Genomic DNA, 21,447 nt, shown 5'->3' with positions numbered 1-21,447 from the left:
TTCATTTCAATGTTGTTGAATCTCTTAATGCTGCTAATAATGATTCTTCAGAACACAGAAAAATAAGTGATAAAACTACAGCACCCTCTACATGAATAAAACAGATAGCACAAGGAATGTTCAATCAAGGTCTGAGACACAGTTGTATTGGCTGTGAAGAGGAAAACATGTAGGACACAGTTTGACTGACGGCAGATGTGAAATATTTAATTTTTGTGTTAACCGTATACGTACATGGATCTAAATGTAATTGTTTACTATTGGACATCAAAAAGTTCAAGAACCTCTTCCATTCCTAAACTACTACATATTCTATGAGTGAGCATTTTTGAGCAATTCATTGGAGTCCAAACATCTTAATAGACGCTATCCCGATTGTGAGCATTCTGTCTCTGTTGAGTCACGTCAACCGAGTCTGGTCCACCCCTGAATCACATCATGGTTAGGACTGATCTCCCTCCTGCCCTCAAAGCTCGCCGCAGTATCCTTGCCACTGAAGCCTTTAAACTCGGTAAGGATAGAGGTGTGTCCACTAAAATTGTTGTGCAGGGAGTAAACATAGTTCTCAAATAGAAAGAGTAAGGCTCTTGAAGGTGGAATATTCATCAGTGATCTACAAACGTACTAACTGAAGTCTACGAGGGCAATAACATCACTAGTGATCAAGAAGCCTAGAATAGATCAATAAGCTCTGTCTGTGTTGCAGTTGAATGCCCCTTTGGGGATGTTGTGAATAATGTCCCCAATGTCCCAGGCTATGCCAATTTCAAAATAGCCTGGGCTATAAAAGGTTAAATATCACACTTTTGCCTCAATCTTGATTACTGGCAGGCAATGTTGATCTCCATGGGAGCAGGGTTTTCCTATCACTGACCCGTATCCCGGCTCCCTTTGGAGTGCTTATTACGTCCAATAAGCAGGAGCAGACGATTGCTGAAGGCCTGAAAATGCTTCAGTCTATTTTACCCTCTAAAGAGGCCCTGCATTCTTTATAACGGATGACTGCATTTCTGAGAGAAGGGCAATCCATGCGGTGTATCTGCACGTATCACTCTTGCTGTGTACATTTAACATTCTCCAGGCGGTGTGACGCTGGCTGTGGGATGGCAAGCCCACAGTGAAGAGGTGACACCGCCAATGCCTCTTCAACTATGTGAAGATGATGGTGTATACGGAGAGCATTGATGATCTGGAGGCAGACTGTGGTCAGGCATTAAGTGACCAGACTGTAATAAGGTGTGTTGGTCTTAAATTTATAATTTTGGATAAAGCAACATTATATTTGAGTTGATTAAATCCATAAATAATGGATGTTTTAGTATGTCATTTAAAAACAAATCTATATATTGCCTCCCATCTATTACCTGCATCTAGAAATCATTACATCATTATGCTTGTCTCAAATTGCATTTAATTTTTTTGTTCTTTGACCATCAAGGTATCCTGGCCATGTTGACTACAAGAGGGCCCTCTATGATTGGAGAGACGTGTGGGCCCAGGTCTTCAGACTTGGTCTGATGACGAGGAGAAACACCACCAATAACTTTGCTGAGGCAGCCATGTGAATCCTGAAAGACTCTATCCTGAAGAGATCAAAGAATATAATGATATAGAATGATAATAATAATAATACCCAGGGTAGCCACTTCAGTTCCGAAAACTGTTCTCCCAGCGGGCCCTGCTATTATTAGATAGGGAATTGAAAATAGAATGAACTATTTTGCTCAATGTGAAAATGTCTGTTAATCTCTTTACATTAATAACAGTGTTTCATGAAACTTCAAGGACTAGTAGAAGAAACAAGGTATCAGCTTCTGATGCAAGCCTGTACCTCTCTAAACATTAAACAAATGATGAAGGATGCAGAAGTTTGCAAGGCCAAGAGAAACCTGGAGAAAATTTTCACTAAAGCTGTCGGCGTACATACATGGGCAGAGGCCGTTACAAAGCACCCAGCCCATACTACTGAAGAGGCTATGAAACCATATTGGTGTGTGAATACGAAATGACACTGATATTTATTCTTACAATGATCAAGTACCATGTTGGCAATTGTATTCGGCAAAGAAACCAGGAAGAATCAACATGAAAACATCTGATAGAGGAATTTACTTACTCTACACAAGAAATTTTCATTTCAATGTAGTTGAATCTGTTAAAGACACTAAAAATGATTCCTCAGAACACAGAAAAATAACAAATGATACGAGTACAGCAGCCTCTACACAAATAAAACAGATAGCACAAGGAACATTCAATCAAGGTCATTGGAGATTTGGTCATTCAGCTTGAAAGCAGTGTGTTGCTAATTCATTATCTACTTTGTTGTACAGCAAGATAAAGAAAGCTAATGATTGGATCAGTAGTGATTTGGACATGATTCTTATCAATGGTAATGAATTATATTGTCATATAAGGCAGTATGTGTCATGCCAAGAGGAGTATTCATTGATATCAGACTATGGGTCCCCCCAAAACCATCTGGCAGCCGCTCAGGTAAGGGTTAATCCAAGTCGGGACATAGACAAAGCTATCCTTACCCCAGCTGCGGACAATCATCGACCCATATCAAACGCCACATTTATGAACATCTCCCCTTAATTACACATTATAGCAAGGATACTACACACTCAGTGGAGCTACTGAAGAAAAGGAGAGATTTTCTTAAGTGCTTTGGAAAACTGTCAGGGCTTTGTGGTCGGAACTGTGAGGCCAATATCCCGCCCAGGCCAGAACCAGCGTGTTGTATTCAATGGACACAAACGCCTACATGCCCTCAAATAACAGAGTGTGGTTACTGCCAATGGATTAATTGCCCATATGTATGGACCCATAGAGGGAAGGCAGCATGATTGCTATATGCTTCGGGAGTCTGGCTCTTTGCAGAGTTGGATAACTTTTCACATGATCCAAATTGCAATTTATTGTGTATATATGGGGACCTTGCCTACCCTATCTGTGCTCAGTTCCAGAGTCCTTTCAAGTGGAATGACATCACTCCTGATAAAGAAGCTTATAACTTATCAATGAGCTCTGTCCATGTTGCAGTTGAATGGCTCTTCAGGGACATTGTGAACAATTTTAAATTTTTTTACTTTAAAAAAAAAATCAGAAAATGCTTCTGTCAGCTATAGGCAAAAAGTCATAATGAAGTATTCGTATGTGATGAAGAGAATGTGTTGGTTGAGATTAAACAATCAAAAACATTTCACATATAAACAAAATGTTACCATGAGAAAGAGAATGAAAAGAACATATTACTAATTGTTAAAACTTAAACAAAAGGCTCATATGAGATATCGGCATCACAATGATAAAGATTATTTTTTTAAAAGACATCAGCTTCAAGAACATACAATTTTGGAGTGCGAAATTTCCTCTAAATCCGATCAAGGGAATTTTAGAAGACTATTCTTCAGCAAGATGATAGATCAATACATCAATTTGGACTGTATATTCAAAGAATAGAGATTGCACTTTATCCATTTGTCGGAGCCAAGGTAAAACACAAATTTTTTGGGGAAAGGGGCAACGCCAGCAGACTATCAGAAGTTGCCTGATGCGTATTCCACAAAAAGATGTGCGAATAGAAATTGGATGTTGACTCATACACAACAAATTTGGTTTACTTTTCCATGATTTCTTATTAACCCTAACTAGGCCGGGCTTTTTTGGCTGTTCTGTGGCTGGGTGGGGGTTGATTCAACCCCCCCCTGAGATCTCGGCCGCCGATCGCGCGAGCGCCGCAAAAATTTGCACGCTGGTAGTGTGCGATGTAATCTACAAGGCTGTATGGTAAAATTTTCCAAAATAATGAGATTTTATTTTATATGAATTAATTATGCTAATTTATGCATAAATCATACTTTCTGCTCTAATTCACTAAATAAAGCTCCTAGAATTCTAATTTTTGGTAAAATTATTCTTTGTAGCATTCTTAACAATGGCAATTGAAAAAAAACTTCGGTTTGGAAATCAATTTCTTATGTATTTTATTGTTTTATGAATTTCTTATGTATTTCTTTGTTTTTCAACCTTTTGTTTTTCTTTGTTTTTTTCACCAGATTTATTGCACAACCTTTTTGAAGTATAATTATTCTAAAATCAATTGCTTTCAGCTTTTTAAAGTAAAAATAATCATATCTTTATGAATAAGATGAGAAAACTCAATTTGCATTGACTTTGTACACAAAATCACGTTTTGGAACAATTTTTGGTCTGACATGCACTTACAAAATGTTGCGTAATTTTGGAACCGCGTACCCGGGCGTCGTAAATTTGGTCTCAAAAGATGCGCGAGACTTAAAAGTATAAACTCTGCGAGTGGCGCGGTCAAAAAATTTCGCGCGGCGGAATGATCACAGAAAATGTTGAGGGGGGGGTTGATTCAACCCCCCCCGGCCATTTTAGGGTTAAGGCTTGACTGATAACACATTTTCACAAAATAGCTTCAAAATGATATCATGTTAAAAATAGGCCAACTTGAAAAAGGAACATGTTTGGAAAATTTGAGGCAATTGGATAAGCCATTATTGAAAACAAAACATAAAAAAAAAACACCCAAGATATAAGAAAGAAAGAAGTATTTCAAAGAACAAAAAAACGGGTGATAAGCAATTGCTGCATGTCAGTACACCAGATCAACCAAGATCAAACAGAGAATCTACAACATTACGTGGAACCTTTCCCATTCCTGGCCTTGGATCTCCTTTCTTCTCTTATTTTCCTCTTGATGTGTTTTGGCAAATCCCAGCTCTGCTGGACGAAGTAGTTCTCTAGTGATTCCAAGGAGACTGGTGGCATGTATGGTCCTATCCTTTTCCTATTCCACCACTTGCCATCCAGGGCTTCCTTACTTCCTATGGTGGTGTATTCATAACGGTAATGCTCCACTCGGATGTATCTACAAATAAAAACAAGGGGGTACAACTTGTAAGTTTGACATATAGGGCTTATATTAATTTCACAAAAGCCAAATTACATAAAACAAATAATAACCTACACATCAGGTACTCTTTAAAGTACTTAAAAACCTCACTTTGCAGTCCTTAATGTATTTACTAGTGTAATCAAGGTATTGGCCAATGTCCATACATATTAACAAACAGTAATGAAATAAAAACGAGCGACACCTGGGTTGAGTGCATCACAATATCCAATTGTTAAAAGAATCTATTCCATATTACAAAAGAATCTGAAATCTTACTTACCTTGGAGGTAGTTTGTCTTGGAATGGATTATATGCAATGAGATCAATGGTCTGGTTATCATTCATTAACAGCTTCCCAGCTAGGTGGATGAACCAAGCATTAGATTGATAATTCTGAATGAGAAAATAAACATAAATAGCAAAGTAATGATTAAAAATACATGAAATTTTCATCATGCTGTAAAGTTATCATATGAATACATAAAATACGAATGCAAAAAAAAAATTAAAATGGAAAAGAAATGGAAGAAGGAAACTAAGCCGTGTTTCAGTACCAATTGAATGTAACATTTAATATATTCATTCAAGAGATAAATTCTCTGCAACCTATGTTTCAGATCGAGGCATCAAAAACATATCGGTAGCAAATGTGTATTGATGAAAGTCATAATTATTATATATAAGTATATACATTATTCCAGAGGCACACAAACTTAAAACTTACCATTACTATAAAAGTCATATTTCATTACTGCTTTGAGGAATGAAGAATATTGCAACCTCTGAAAAATACTTTTTTTAGTGGAGGAACGGAAGTTAAGTGGTACGCGACGCCAGACTCAAGACGTGCAAGTCAGGGATCCAGGTATATCATTTCCATTATATATCAAATTAATGAAATTAGTTTGGGCAAGATGAATACTAACAAGTGAAAGTTTTGGGGTATTTCAATTCATGCATAAATGTATATTTACTAATATATCAAAACGGCTCAAATACATAAGTGATATTACAACATGCAATACCTGAAAGGCAGCAAACCAGAGCAACCAATCCAATCTATAGTGGTATGGAGATATAAGGCATGGACGACGTCTCACATCCCCTGGTTTGCATTTGAACTCGTACTCCAGCCACTCAGCAGCAAGGTTATTGGGATTGGGGTCCATAGTACCTTGGAAGATCACTTCTGTTCTTTCTTTTGTGATGCTAAAGAGTCAAGGAAAAAGAGAGTTTATGAACAGAAGTTAGTGCGATCTAAATCATGATTCAATATTGATTGTGTGTATTCAGACTAAAGCCACTCTGCAGCGAGGTTAGTAGGATTAGGGTCAATTGTACCTTGAAATATTACTTCAGTTCTTTCCTTTGTCAAGAATGAGAGAGTTTACACATAGAAATTAGTGTGGATATCACAATATTTCATGATCTGTATCACACTATAATTTCTGTAATGCTTGAAATGCCTTGAAAATTTGGGCTATCTCAATTTGCGCAAGAACACGTCATGATTCAAGTTTTATGAAACACCCCTAGGTATTCCCTGAAGTAGAAATCAGACAATATAATTCAATCAGTTATTCCAGCACACAATGTATGCGCACCCTCCACTCCCTGGGGAGTATTCCAGCTAGTTACCATTTAGGCGCACAAATAATGAACAAACTACAATGAATTTCACATCCTACCAGGTATCTAAATGACGCTAGGCTACGGTGGGATTCGAGCACATGACCCTCTGATTACAAAGCGAGAGTCAAAAGAACTACACTACAGCTGTTCCATTAAAATTTCATGATCTGAATCACATTACAATGCATAATAATTTTAAAAAAAGAAAAATTGGTACCAATTGGGTGTAGAACTGTTATATTACCTTCCAAATGCTCCATAGGTGTTGACTATACGAAGTGAGTCAAAAGAAGTATTCATAGCTTGTCGAGATGAGAAGAGATTTTTCACTACAGGGATACTCAGATAGGCAAGTAGAAGAGCCAGAGAAATATGAGAAACCTTTCTGATGTAATCACCTGTAAAATTCAAATCAAAACAGTCAATATTCATTCTCTGATAGAGAATAAATCTCAAATCAGGGTAAAGAGAAAATCCAGGAAATATGAGAAACTTTCAAGATGTAATCACCTGCAAACAAAAATCCCCAATATGATCAATCTTTTTTTTTAATGTCATGATTCATATGAAGCTTTCATGAAATGGAATTTTCTTTGAAGCTTTCATTTTTTTTGTGCACAGTATCCACTTTGATCTCATAAAATTCATTTATCTGTTATGCATTAGCATTACCAAGCCAGTATCACAATTCAAATATATTGAGACAACCATGCAAGTGCTTGCTTATAAAAGATTTTATATTCATATGACAATTTTCACATTGTCAAACCTGTAGTAAATAAACCCTCAAGCACAATGTCTATGATATCGAAACATTTTATTTGGATTTGAATACATGAATAGCATGATCACAAAATGTTTGACATTTCTCACCAACACTTGATTTTGGTCCAATGCCTTGTGCCTCATCTGAATGTATCTTGGTGACGATCTCCTTACTATTACTGAGCCAAGATGGAAAGAGCCATGTCAGGCTCTGATCATCAAAACAACTGATTGCTGGGAGGATCGTCAACCAATTCAAAAAGCTCAGGTTTCCACTGATGATCAATGTGACCTGTAAGATACATGGTTCAGACATAAAGTATGATCAAATCGGAGTTCTGCTCTATATGATTACAATGCAAGTGGTTAATAACATAGTTCTAGGTCAATATTTCAGTTTGTACAAACTCACCCATTCTGCCATATCCTCTGTTTCTCTTTGCACATCCCTCCAGTTTTTGTCCATCACTTCCTCACCTTTGCTCCTATTTAACCAGCCCCGTTCCTCTTTCTCTCTCTTTCTGTTTCTGTGAACTATGCCTCTACCTCTTTATCTTGCTTTCCAATTTATCCCTCTCTTTCCCATCCACTGCCCCCACCCTCCCTTTCCCTCTCACTTCTGTCATATATTTCCCTTCTCGCTATATTTCCATGCATTCTGTAGTTCAAACTTTAATCGATCTCCATTTATCAAAAAAAGAAAGAAAGCACAAACTAAGAAAAAGGTCAAATAAAAATACTATTTGAATTAAGTTGAAATTAAAGTACTCTCCCTCCAAGACCATTTTGAACATGACCCCGGGTCCATGAACACAAAACATAGTAATTGATGGTACAATTGATTTCACCATTGATTATACATTGTAGTCAATTCAATCAATTGTAGAAACTATTCTACAATCATTGCCAATCCTTGTGTTACATGGTCACCATGAAATGACTAACCTGGAAGAGAATTTGTAATATTCCACCTGTTAGACGAAGAGGTCTCCAAGGGATGAGGAGGAACGCAGGTGCAACAAGTTCAATGAAGTGATTGGAAAGCGTCTCAAACTTGTGGAACCATTCCGGACTCTGATGCATGTAATAGCTCATGGGGTTTGGCACAGGCTGTGTCTGAAATTAGTTGACAAAATTTACAGTGAAATACAGGTGACTTTTCAAATGAATATGAAACTTTATTGGAGTTGAAATGGATTTGAAAATATGCAAATGGTGTTAAAGATGAGGGGTATGTATGGATGAGGTCGTCAACATGTTTTCATTCTATTTCAACTGTAAATATGGATTTTATTTGGTGAAAAGATATTTGATTTACCTGTTGATAAAGAACTACAATACTTTCAATCACATCTGCACACATTGCTTCTTGCTATGGTAGGCAAACTTCAGGGAAAGCTTGCAGGGTGCAATCTCTATCATATTTAAGGTTCTACTGGTCTAAATGTATCAGTTTAGAATGTAGCTAGCTTAGAATGTGTGCTCTCAGAGCATCAGATCAGAGCTAAACATCCTGAATGTCCACAGGAAAAAGAAAATCATAAATAATGGTTATAATAATAATACTAATAGTAAATGAAATGGTTACCTCATAGTGATAGTTCATACATGTCAGATCACGCCAGCATTGATCACCTCGGATTTTAATGAGTCCCTGTGACGAAAGAAAAAGAAACACTAATGATAAAGATTTATAATATGCTAAATTTCTGAAATGACTACAGTAAAGAGAGAAACTACAAGAGAAATACATTTGGGAGTATGATTAATGCATCATCACCATCATCATCATCATCATCATCATCATCACCACCATCATCATTGTTTTCATCGTTATCATCATCGTCGTCATCATCATCGACGTCGTAATCATCACCATCATCATCATCATAATCAGTTATCTGGCGCTTTTTGCCAGAGGATACAAAGTAGTAGTATAGTTATTATTATTACTAATTAATTAATAAATCATGGAGAATCGTGTTTGAAAAAAAAAAACAGCTTTCATGATTCCCCCACAGCAGCAAACAGTGACTCACAGAGTAGAGGATCATTTAAATAAATTACTACTTTTTCAAACAATCTAATCCATTTTTTAAAATAATAATTAGTTAATCTAATAACCATTGGATATATGCTTGTCATTAATTCTATCATATCTCCAATAGCAAATTCTATATTAGTAACCACATGACATTAGCTCCAATAGATCAAATGTTCATTGGATAAAATACATGAAGGAGAAAACTGAGTAGACAAAAGAAAAATAACATTTGGCAAAATAAAAATAGCCAAATTGGTAACAGACCAAGTGATAAACAAAGAAATACATTATTTTCACAAAGGAGCAAACTCTAAACTTGAAGCATGTTTATCTCAAAATTTTTTCCATCCACTGAATCTCTCTTGGGACAGTTTACATGAATGGTGATGAATTGTTTAAAGCTATTAAAGTTTAAGTTCTAGTAAATAAATCAATTTTCACAGGAAATGGACGGGCATTTGTCAGTAGTTTTTTTATATCTTCATCTGCTCAATATTCATACATATTTTCCTAAAATATCATAGGGCAGATATAATTTATTTATGGTTTTTATAATTCCATGTATAAAGTTTTGATAAATTTTCTGTGAACATTTTATTTTCGGTTGTTACCATTACCAGGGTTTATGTTTGACTTACAGCTCCTATCATGATCCTGAAGAGCAGCCATTTGTATCCCCAGAGTGTGACCCAAGGAGTAGGGGTATGACGAGGGAAGCGAGTCAAGGTAAGAAGAGGACACATGAATACAGCCAAGAATCCTGTTTCAAGAAGCTGAGACTCCCATCCTGTTTAAAAACAAGGGATTGAATTGTTTGTTTTGTGAATGTGACATCGGAATAAGACTATTTGTAAACTACATTAGGTACCTTTTCAAGTCCGAGATGCATCTTTCGCTCAGGAATCCCACAAGCGGCCTTTCATTACCAATTCTCACAATTCGTCAAGGACAAACCACTGGCAAGGGAAATGCAGGGGAATGCTATGAAAAGATGCAAAGGGCCTTTATAACAGGATTCCTGCTAAAAGACGCACAACAGACTTTTGACAAGGTACCTTATTATTGATTGCGTGATCTTAGTCATTCCCATTTCCACTACTGATTAATATCTTCATTACCCGGTACTCATAATCCTATGTACTGATTCATACCAGTTTTATTCAATTCCATCAGATATTAAAGACCTTCCATTTATAATGATCCTGCAAACATGCACCTGATAATTGATTTTACATAAAGATGATTGCATGAACAGAACTTCATAAATTTATATTCTCTAAAGAACAATTAAGATATTTGTAACCATGACATCATCACTTTAATATTATGTATTACCGGTACATGAAATAAATTGTACCGGACAGCAACCCGCACATTATGCCACACAAAAAACTTTTCTTTTATTCTTCTGCTTTGATTAAACTAACTTAAGGTAAACATGTCTTATTTAATCATAACAGTTTTCACCATTTAATATAATTTATACATGTATTTCATCTTAGGAAAGATGTAAACATTCATCCATTTCTGCAGAGATTTGATTAATAGATTTTTGAATCTTAACTTACCAAATGAATACCTGTAAAGAGGGGGGAAAAAGCATAGGAAAACTTTTCAACAAACTCTGAACAACAACACTTCAAAGTGAATGATTGTGGATTGGTCTATATTCGTTTCACTTAATCAATGTAGATGTGGCATTATGCCTACCATTTGGTATGCGCGTACATGCACATATATTGACAAGTGTTGATGATTTTCTTCACTAGACAAGGTGATGTGTAATGCCCACTTTCGAGACATGAGAAATTTAAAACAATTTTTTGTGATATTGTTGGAATGAACATATTAGAACATAACAGCCTCCATCTACCCTTGGTGGACTTAAATACAACTAAACAAAATCTGAGTATTAATTACAATTTCTACTCTTAATAACAATGATAAACAAATAAAAAGAACCCCCCCCACAAAAAAAAGGAAAAAATTTCATTACTAATTTTTGTTACTATCGTCTCCATTTTTATCAGATTTTAATGATATTTTAAAGCAAATTAGTAATACTCCTTACACAACCACAATAATCAATAAATTCTGCATGTATTTTATGCATTTAACTGTTCAAGTTGTAAATGGCCTGATTCAATTAAATGTTATCACATTAATATAAAAATTGACTTACCATCTCTGACCAATATTGACAAGTGAGTGATAAAGCACCCACAGGCCCATCATGATCAACATGTTGCTACATCCCAAGACCAGGACCAAACCAGACAGGACTAGACCACAGTAGGCCAGGGCATCTAGCCACCAGTCCAGATACTGATCCAGGTCCACAAACCAAAGGAGAGTGGGAGCAAAGTTGACCGCTTCCGGGTTGACCTGTCCACTACCAGAAAGAGAAATATTGAGAAACTCTCAGCCTGCTTAATGAGATGAAACATTAGTGGCATCTGACGATTATTTTCTAATGATTTCTCCCATTTCTGTTGATCTGTATATGTTGGAAGTTCTTTTGTTTGTCCTGACCATACATGAGCATAATTTTTTAAGTCTTTCATGAATGATAAAGAAAAAAAATATTTATTACGGTAAAACTTTTGATTTAAAATTATGCACTAATCGTTTGATGAAAAAAGTCAATAAAAATTAGTCATACACACACTGCGATCCTCATATCAGCAATTTTGCTTCAACATTGCTAGTTTACTAGTACTGCTCTTATAAAATAATATGAGAGCTCTAAAGAAGCCGATTGTATTTTTGTGAACAGATGTGTAACCCATATGTTGCCCTAGTCTGCTGTGCAAACCCTTCACTCAAGTTAGGGGTCTGAATGTACATCCTATAATGCCTTGTGTATTGATTGAAACAGCAAGTTTTGTATGTGCTAGTCTTTGTGTGGAGACCCACTTGTTGATCAAAGTTTCAATCAGGGTCTGAGCCTGAAGACTAATGTTGCCCCAATGTATGGAGAGATAATGGGGAGAATGTGCACTTTTATGTACTAAACATACAGAGAGTATTACTACTAACCTATCACTTCTATTGCCAATTTGAGGATCGCCAATAAAACTTTTGTCAAACTTTCACAACTTTCTCATATCATAACCGATTTTGAAGGAACTTTTTAAATTGCTTCTCTCTTTTCATTATAATTGATTTTCCTGATGGTATACGTTTCAATGCGTCTCCTATAATATATAGGATAACATTATTATATTTACCGTCAATAACATAATTTTTTAGAAGAACTTGTCATTTTTTAGATTATAATGATTTCCAATGTCTCTCACCTTGGAGCTTTGACATAGTTGCGTATTCTGTCCAGGTAAAGAGACGTTGGTAGCAAACCTTTCTGACCTAGCAAAGCTCTGTTTTGATGAAGAGCAACCAGGAAAGCTACAACTGTATTTTTCGGAGGTAACAGAGAAAAAGAAGACAAAACAAGAAGCAATTTCATTTTAATATGTTGAGAACAAATTCACATGAGATTTAAAGCAATTTTCTGTAATGAAAAACAAAAATCTACTGAAAGCAAGGGATTCTTCTGAAAATTATATTGTTATCCATACTTTCTTTTACAGTTCAGATGAACTTGTGTTTGTGACCTGTAAATCTCGAAATATTGTAAAACACAAAAAATGTTATACGTTTATTCTCTAAAGTTTGAAATTAAGAGGAAAAAATGCACATCTTCCAGATGAACTCACCAACAAAACATTGTTATCATAATCATGTGCATATCTGTGTCAATAAGAAAGCTGATACTCCATAAATGTATATCCAATTCGTCTAATGCCAATTCTTCCAATTGCCAACTCGTCGACTATCATTTGGTCTACCATCAGATTGTCCACTATCCACATGGTCTAATTGCCAATTCATCCACTCACCATTTCATCTAATAACCAGTTGGTCCAAAAGTCATTTAGTCCATACACCATTTGGTTTCATTGGACTAAGTTTTAATTGTGCAAAATGAATGAAAATGAAATGGATATTAGACCAACTGGTTATGAGATGAAAATGAAATGGTGATTAGACGAAGTGATGATTGGACCAAATGGTTGTTAGACAAAATGTTAACGGACGGAATGGCATTAGACTTAAAGGGGAATCCAACCCAAATCAAAACTTGTTTTTATAAGAAAAAGAAAAATCAGACAAGTTGATAGGTGAAAGTTTGAACAATATTGGAAAAACAACAAGAAGGTAATGAATTTTTAAAAGTTGTAAATATTGGTAATCACTGTACACATGGAGACTTCAAATTGGCCGCATATGTGATGTCATAGTGATGTAAGGCAAGGACTGCTCTTCCATGTACTCCAATACATATAATGGTTAAAATGTCATTTTTCCCAAAAGTTTTATTTTAAATTATATATTTCTTTCATGAGGACATTAAACAATATACTACCTGGGTTATATTTAGATCACTGCCCCAGGGGTATGGGTACTTAGGAGAAAACCACAAATCCCTGATAATAAAGTACATGGCCTATGGGAAAGTTGTCCTTGCCCCTTGTCATAATTTACTTACCCAGTTGCCAATTTGAAATCTACATACTATTAGTAATCTCAATTTTAAAGCAGCTATAACTTTCTTATTGCTTGTCCGATTTCTTTCAAACTTTCACCATTCTTTTTTATTTATTTTTCTCCTTCCCAACACAACATTTTATGGCCAAGGCTGGATTCCCCTTTAATGAAAACAGACCATGTGGAGAGTGGACAAGTTGGCAGTGGACGAATAGGCCATTTACCTCCATAAATACACCCACACATAGTGCCAGCCCAAATTGACCATGGGGCTTCAGGAGAGTAAAAATCATTTAGCTTATGTGCAAGGGTATGCTGAATCATCATGAGGCTGTGAGTAGGCCTACTCTTTTACAAGAATACTGGTTACGGGTTTATTTAGCTTTTAAACAGCCAATCAAATACAGAGATTTTGAAAATCAATGAGAAGACATTCCATATTATACCCAACCCCCCCCCCCCCCCAAAAAAAAAAATATTGTTACTGACAAATTATCTTTCAGCTTATCATTTTACTTAATTACACCAGTGGTGAGTGACAATTACTAATAAGACATTCCATGCAATATCCCCCTGAAATTCTTTATCATGTTTGTGATCATTCTAGTGTGAAATCACTTGTAACATTTTATTGACATCTATCAAGACATAAGAAAGGTGATGTTGATAGACGATGAACATTATTTTACAGGAATTTCTGGGATTTGGTGGGTGTGAAATCACTTATTGACATCTTTTTGACTGTTTAAATGAAAGCTGCAAAAATAGGAGCACCAGGATTATCAAGCTGAGATGTTGTTAATATAATTTTCAACATAACTATTATAATCACTGTTATCAGATGTTGCCTTTGGATGGGGGATGTCCTCACTCTTTCCTTAATTTCTTTCATACTCAATAGTTATATCTACAGTAGATGTGAAATGAGTAAAAGTATATCTACTCTGATGATGAAAGTACAGAACACAAATGGGATCATGCTGAAATGAAAGACAATACAAGACTACCAAATGATTGATTTGGAGCGTTGTGGCCCAGTGGATTAGTCTCCGGACTTTGAAACAGGGTCGTGGGTTCAAATCCCAGCCATGGAGTAATTTCCTTCAGCAAGGAATTCATCCACAGTGTGCTGCACTCGACCCAGGTGAGGAAAATGGGTGCCGCCAGTAAGTAATTCCTCAAAAAGCTGTGTGCATCTGAATAGGTAGCCTAGCTTAGCTTGGTAATAATAATAGCATAAAGATTGGGGGTCCGTTCTCCAGACACTTAAGCAATAATATGTGAATATCTATGCTTTGTAATATTTTCAAACGTAAATACTGATAGCAAAGTTCCTGAGGAAGTACCCATCTTGTCCAGACAAACCTGTTCAGACACACTGTATATGGTAAGGTGCCTCAATTAAAACAGCCTCTAAGTGCAGCCTATCTCATCCAAATCTCTGAATCGTGTGTTATGTAATTTGGTGCACAGACATGGGGCATATTTTTGTTCGATCTGAAGATAACTGGCTGAGGTTTTTTTTCCTAAGAAAATCATACATTTCTCTCAAATTTTGATGAACCTATTGGCACACTTACTTATAAGGATACAAAGCACATTATCAACTGAAATTTTCTGTGGAAATTAAAAGGAATTCTTATTTGAACTTATAAGAATTTATTTTATATGGTCAAGGTATGGCAAGCTACATGGGTCTAAAGGTAAGCACTACTCCATGTGGAGAAAACTTGCAATGCTAAATCCCGCTTCAACTGGTCTAGTGTGCGGGAATTTTAGCATCGAGGTGAGATTCATATTTATCGGCAAATGCCAAATGCACAATTTTTTTTAATCTAGCACCGCTCATGATTTTGCCGCCCTCTGGTAGCTAGGCTACATAACAAAGAAGACAAGAGGGCGACAATAACAGACTGTGAGTAAACGCCCCTGCTCTAGACTTCATTATTTTTCGAATTTATTTGAATAAATACATGCACCATTAGTGCGTGTATTTGGGGGGGTGAATTGTAACTTGTACTTGTAGCCTAACCCAGGAAGCCCAGGAGTCGTCCGTGTAATACTAGGCAGACATATGCTCTCCAAAATGGGGTAGAATGGGGTCGCAATAGCACTCCAAATAAAAGGGGAAAAAATAAATTATGCACCTAACTCGATTATATGGATGAAGGTCTATCAGGACACAGAATCCTGACATTGAAGCACAAACTGGACCCTCAAAAAAAGGAAAATTTAGACCTCTGTCGCATTTGTTCTTGGTATCGATCGACCATTTCGTTTTCAATTTTTACAGAAGGAGAATGAATGAGACAGAACTTTTCAATTCATAAACTTTACGTGATTTTGGTCTTAAAAGATGGATTTCCTAGGGAAATCCATCTTTGTTTTGATCCGTCTCTTATGCATCTATGGGAAGAGTGCCAAGACGTCAATGATGGAGAAGTTTATGTCAGGATTTTAAAGTCATCATCATTGCGTCCTCAAGACTATAGTATATATGACCGGGGGTTCAAGACTCTAATGATGAAGTATATGTCTAAAGAGTAATAAAACATCAACATGGAGTCAAGACTAGGTCAATCGCAGGGTCAAACGTATTTAAGGTACGTTTTTTTTCCAAAAAGCTTTTTTTTTAGACTAGCCTAACGTGTTTATTTTTAGGGTATTTTTTTCCCCAAGCTTTTTCCCCCGAGGTCATATTTTGGCGACTAGTTTAAAGGTAAATGCTAGTTTTGGTAACGATATCAAAATGAGTTCGTACAGAATCCAATGAAATGACCACCAAAGTGTCTGTTTGTATAAATAAAACGCATGTGCCAAAGGATTCTGGAAGAAATTGTGTAATTGCTGAGAAATCAGCAAGTAAGCACAGGATTCCGGTAGAGCGTCGGGCCCGACGCTCAAAGGCAAAGCAATAATTATACACAGTCCCACATGCGCTTATCTGTGTTGGGGAAGTTCAGTCTGAATATTTTTCAGCGTAGATTTCAAGATTTCACAAAGTTCAGTTTATGTAACTGTACCAGATCTAGATCCTCGATGATATACTGACAATTAAGCCTGGTTTTACAGACTTTCTCATGAAATCAGTGTTTACTGCAACTACAGTACCACTCACACTAATACGAGGTTCGTATATATATATACGAACCTCGTACACCGGACCGTGTTTGACCGTAGATTTCGAAGTAGTCGGCAAACATTGCTTCATTGCTGAAGTAATATTTGCCGAAACTCCTTCTCGCTACGCACCGGGGCTCTTTCCGGTAAGTAGCAATACATAACAAAATTATACATATGATATTTAACTCATTTCATTTAAAAAGAGCAAATTTCGCTTACCTCGGCCTAGCAAGTGACTTCGTTTGTCTCTTCTACGGAAATACAAGGAAGCCCGTTGGTGGCGCTAATAAATTTCACAACCTTGATTCAGCTCCTCGGTAATTTTATAACTGTGTCTAAATTCTTTGAATGCGCAATTCTTATGATTAATTTACTAATTATGGGCACCAATAAATAAAATACCTTCAAAAACATAATTCAGGATTACTATTGGCGATGATAACACTTTTGTTGCAATTAATTTAAAACGATGACTAATATAATTTTTTTTTTTTTTAAATACACATGCCTGGAACGAAACCAGCAGTACAAGCAGTATTAACGAACGTCACGGTATACCAAAGTCTATACAATGAAAAGATTGGACACTTCACGGACTTCGCGTAATGCCTTGCGTCGATTTGCGTGTAAAATAGTGTAGGTTCCTAATCTTTCCCTTGTCGTGTCTTTGATATGAATATAAATCGCGCGCCCTCTTTAGGCGAAAATTGATATCTACGCTGACCAAATTTTATCTCCGTGAAATCTTCACTAAAGATCAAGAAAATATAGGTCCTACATATTTTTAAGAAAAAACTTCAAGGAGAAGTCACGGAAGGATCTAAATGATTAGGTAAGTGTCATAGCAGAATGTGAAATACCAGATTATTGGTGATATTTTATGTGGGCAAAAGCCCACTATCTTTTTGACTTGTCGTGTGTGTCGCGTGCATATGACTGATATTCCTTCGCACGCGAGATGATATGAACCCATGGCCATGGGCAGATGGGTGCTACAGTACAGTACTGACGGGATATAATAAGATGGCAAATATAGCGATCTTCAACGCTTATATATAAGCGTCAAAATTTGTAGCCATCTCCTTGTATTAGTCTATAATATACGACGTGTCAAATTGTAGCGAACTAGTTCGCTATTTCCAGATCTCCTCTATATATATAATATATACGAGGGGGAATTGTAGCGAACTAGTTCGCTATTTTCCAGATCTCCTCTATATACAAACGACTGGAAATTGTAGCGAACTCGTTCGCTATTTTTCGGATCTCCTCGATATGTACACGAGGGGGAATTTTAGCGAACTAGTTCGCTATTTTCGAGATCTAGCTCCTCTATATACATACGGGAAATTGTAGTTCGCTATTTTTCGGATCTCCTCGATATATACACGAGGGGGGAAAATAGCGAACTACTTCGCTATTTTTCGGATCTCCTCGATATATACACGAGGGGGAATTGTAGCGAACTAGTTCGCTATTTTTCAGATCTCCTCGATATATACACCAGGGGGAATCGTAGCAAACTAGTTCGCTATTTTTCGGATCTCCTCTACATATACACGACCGGAAATTGTTGCAAACTAGTTCGCTATTTTTCGGATCTCCTCTATATATATACGAAGGGGCATTGTAGCGAACTAGTTCGCTATTTTTTTGATCTCCTCTACATATACACGACCGGAAATTGTTGCAAACTAGTTCGCTATTTTTTTGATCTCATACTATGCAATGTGGCAAACTGTAGCGAACTAGTTAGCATTTTTTCCAAAGCTTACATTATTGTGAACAGGCGCGTAGCCAGGGGGGGGGGGCGGTGGCCCCCCCCCCCGAAAACGTCCCCAAAAAAGAAAAAGAGAAGGGAAAAAAGAGAGGAGAAAAGGAATAGGGAAGGGAGGAAAGGGAAGAAAGGTAGCTTTGTGGGTTTTTTTTCTTTTTATTTTATTTTTTTTCTCAAAAGAGAAACTCCTTCACTCTTGCTCTAAATTTATATATGAATTTTGCTTCCGCGCTGCGCGCGGTTAAATGATAATATTGAAGTTCTCCATTGTTTCCCCCACCCTTTCTCTAACCCTGTTTTTCCACCTCAGCTATATGTGTTTCTTGCCAGTTAAAGTTCGAATGTATACATTAGGGCATGGAATTAGAGTAAGGTTAGGCCGAAGTATATGAAGTTATCTCTTTTTTTTATTGATTGCGGAACTTCTGGACGGGTTGGCCCTGGGCGGGTAAAATCTTTATATCAATTTCTGCCGTCACCTCCATAAAGTCAACTTCTCCTGCTTTTCAGCTCATCACCAAACAACCATAATTTTGGGGCAAACAGGTTCCTAATTTAAAAAGAGGAAGGTATAAAATTTGTGTCGTATTAGATAGAAAAGTACAATATTTATTATCAAATTCTATTAAACCTCATGTCATTTCCCTGCACATTCATCTCCTGTCCTGTTTTGCGCACTCAGTTTGAAATTTTGAATGACACTTAGGGTTCTTTATAATTCAAAATGAAGCGCTTCAGGATAAGTCAAAGAAATTAGGCATCCTTTTTTATATAATTTCAATGAATCACAGAAGTTTCAAATTTTTGCGCACTATTTTCCTTGTAATGAAGTTCAATAATCTTAGAAAATCAATTGAATTAGACCCGATGGGGTATAGAGATATCTGCATTTGATGAAACGTCCGCCCTTTGAAACTTCAGAGGATCATAAAATTGCTCTGCGCGGGGAGGAATATCTTCCTCCCGGCATATACACTTCTTCTCCTCTGTTTTGCGAGTTATGCACTGTCGCTAAATTGTTTGTAATCAAATCTGATCTTTCCAAGGGAAGTATTCAATCTATCTTTGAGAATACCCTTTTATCGGGACCCTTTTCATGGCAAAAAAAAAAAAAAAAAAAAAAAAAAACGCTTTAGCCTCCGCGCTTTGCGCGGGGTTATTATTATTTTAATTTCCTCCATTGTATTCCTTTTTTATGCGTTCGCTCACAATCACTGTTGAACTGAACAAGGTTCATGAAAAAAAGGTTAAAAATCACAATATTGTCAACTGAATTGGAGCTGATATAGATACTATTACTAATACTAGAGACGAGAGAGACGGCTCCTTTTCATTTTAATTTATGAAACACCAAAGCCCGCAAAAAAATTGTTTAGGGGGTTATTTTGCACACAGAGAAAAACTAGTTTAGGGGGTGTTTAAGAATTCCTTGGTCACGCATGTGTACAGCGATATATTTGACTGCCCCCCCCCCCCCCCCCCCACACGTGGCGTGCGCAGTCACTGTGGTGAGAGTGTGGAACTTACAATAAACAAATGAGAGACTCCTCAAGAACACTATTCTTGTCAGCCAGTAAGAATTCTTGCCACCATCAACAGATCTACTTGTCTGGATGTTGGGAGTCGCGTCCTTGTTATGCTCCCGAACAGGATCTGATTTTGATTTGGCTTGATCTCCATCATCACTTCTTTTTTCGCGCTGACGTTGACGTTGTCTGATGCCATCCATTTTCATCTCAGCCGCGTTGTCCACTGATCACTATACTGTGCGACCAATAAGAAGCACACGAAGCTAGCTAGTACACCAGAAACCGATTGATTTTAGTATGGTGTAAACAAAGTACAAAAGCGCAAACCTAAATTAAACTACAACAGCAACCAAAAAGACACCCATCATGCAGTACGTACCCTACCACACTATCCCTTAATTGCTAAGTGTCCCATTAAAACAAGAATAGTTGATTTTCAGGCTATAAACTTTCTTTATTATTACGGCGTTTTGTTCTGAATCATTCAAGTGTGGCCCTAAATTCGCTGATTTCAGTATGAAAAAAAAAACATGGGCGGAATTACATCCCAGTGGGGACAGGGTGACGTACGTCGCGTCCCCCCACTTTTTGTGGAAGGAAAAAAAGGAAAAATGGGGAAGCAATGAAAAAGGAAAAAGAAGGGAAAAGAGAGGAGAAAAAAGAAGAGGTAAAATAGGAGGAGGAAGACGAGTGAATAAAATAACACGAGGGGAAAACATCTTTCATGTCACTATGTTCGCTCACGATTGGCACTCACATTGCCTGTTGATTCTCTGAGATACATATCTTGCCCAATAGGCTGATATGGAGCTTAAAATATAAAGTCATATACAAAACATTTCTAGGACATCGAGCGCCTTCATTATTGTTTGATTAAAAAAAAAGTTTTCTGTAAAATCAGAATATCATTAATTGATCGCGCTGCGCGCTAGCATTATTTGAGTTGTCAAGTACCTATTCTCGTCGTGTATTCCATAAATTTCTATAAAAAAATATTCTTTTTCACGGGTCTGATTGTCAAAATGGATCAGCTCGAGCTGTGCGCTCGCATTTTGATTGGTAAGTTATTACCTATATTCTTACAAAAAAAACCTTTCAT

At 36.7% G+C, this 21,447-nt stretch overlaps 1 protein-coding gene across 1 annotated transcript; it reads right to left on the bottom strand.

Moving 5' to 3' along the window:
* Positions 1-2,965: 2,965 nt before the first annotated feature.
* LOC129270485 (lipase maturation factor 1-like) lies at positions 2,966-20,569 on the bottom strand. Its single transcript, XM_054907862.2, has 13 exons — positions 20,347-20,569; positions 12,671-12,782; positions 11,554-11,763; positions 10,940-10,950; positions 10,010-10,158; positions 8,916-8,981; positions 8,273-8,443; positions 7,436-7,619; positions 6,807-6,960; positions 5,956-6,139; positions 5,211-5,323; positions 4,420-4,903; positions 2,966-3,652 (listed from the first exon to the last, which is right to left on the bottom strand). Exons 1-12 carry the CDS (start codon positions 20,552-20,554, stop codon positions 4,672-4,674), a joined length of 1,794 nt encoding a protein of 597 aa, XP_054763837.2. The 5' UTR covers positions 20,555-20,569; the 3' UTR covers positions 2,966-3,652; positions 4,420-4,671.
* Between the last annotated feature and the right edge of the window lie 878 nt (positions 20,570-21,447).

This window comes from Lytechinus pictus, chromosome 10, assembly GCF_037042905.1.
Source record: "Lytechinus pictus isolate F3 Inbred chromosome 10, Lp3.0, whole genome shotgun sequence".
Taxonomy (NCBI): Eukaryota; Metazoa; Echinodermata; class Echinoidea; order Temnopleuroida; family Toxopneustidae; genus Lytechinus; species Lytechinus pictus.
Note: the sequence above shows the minus strand (reverse complement) of the source record. Positions and strands in the feature narration are given on the sequence as shown.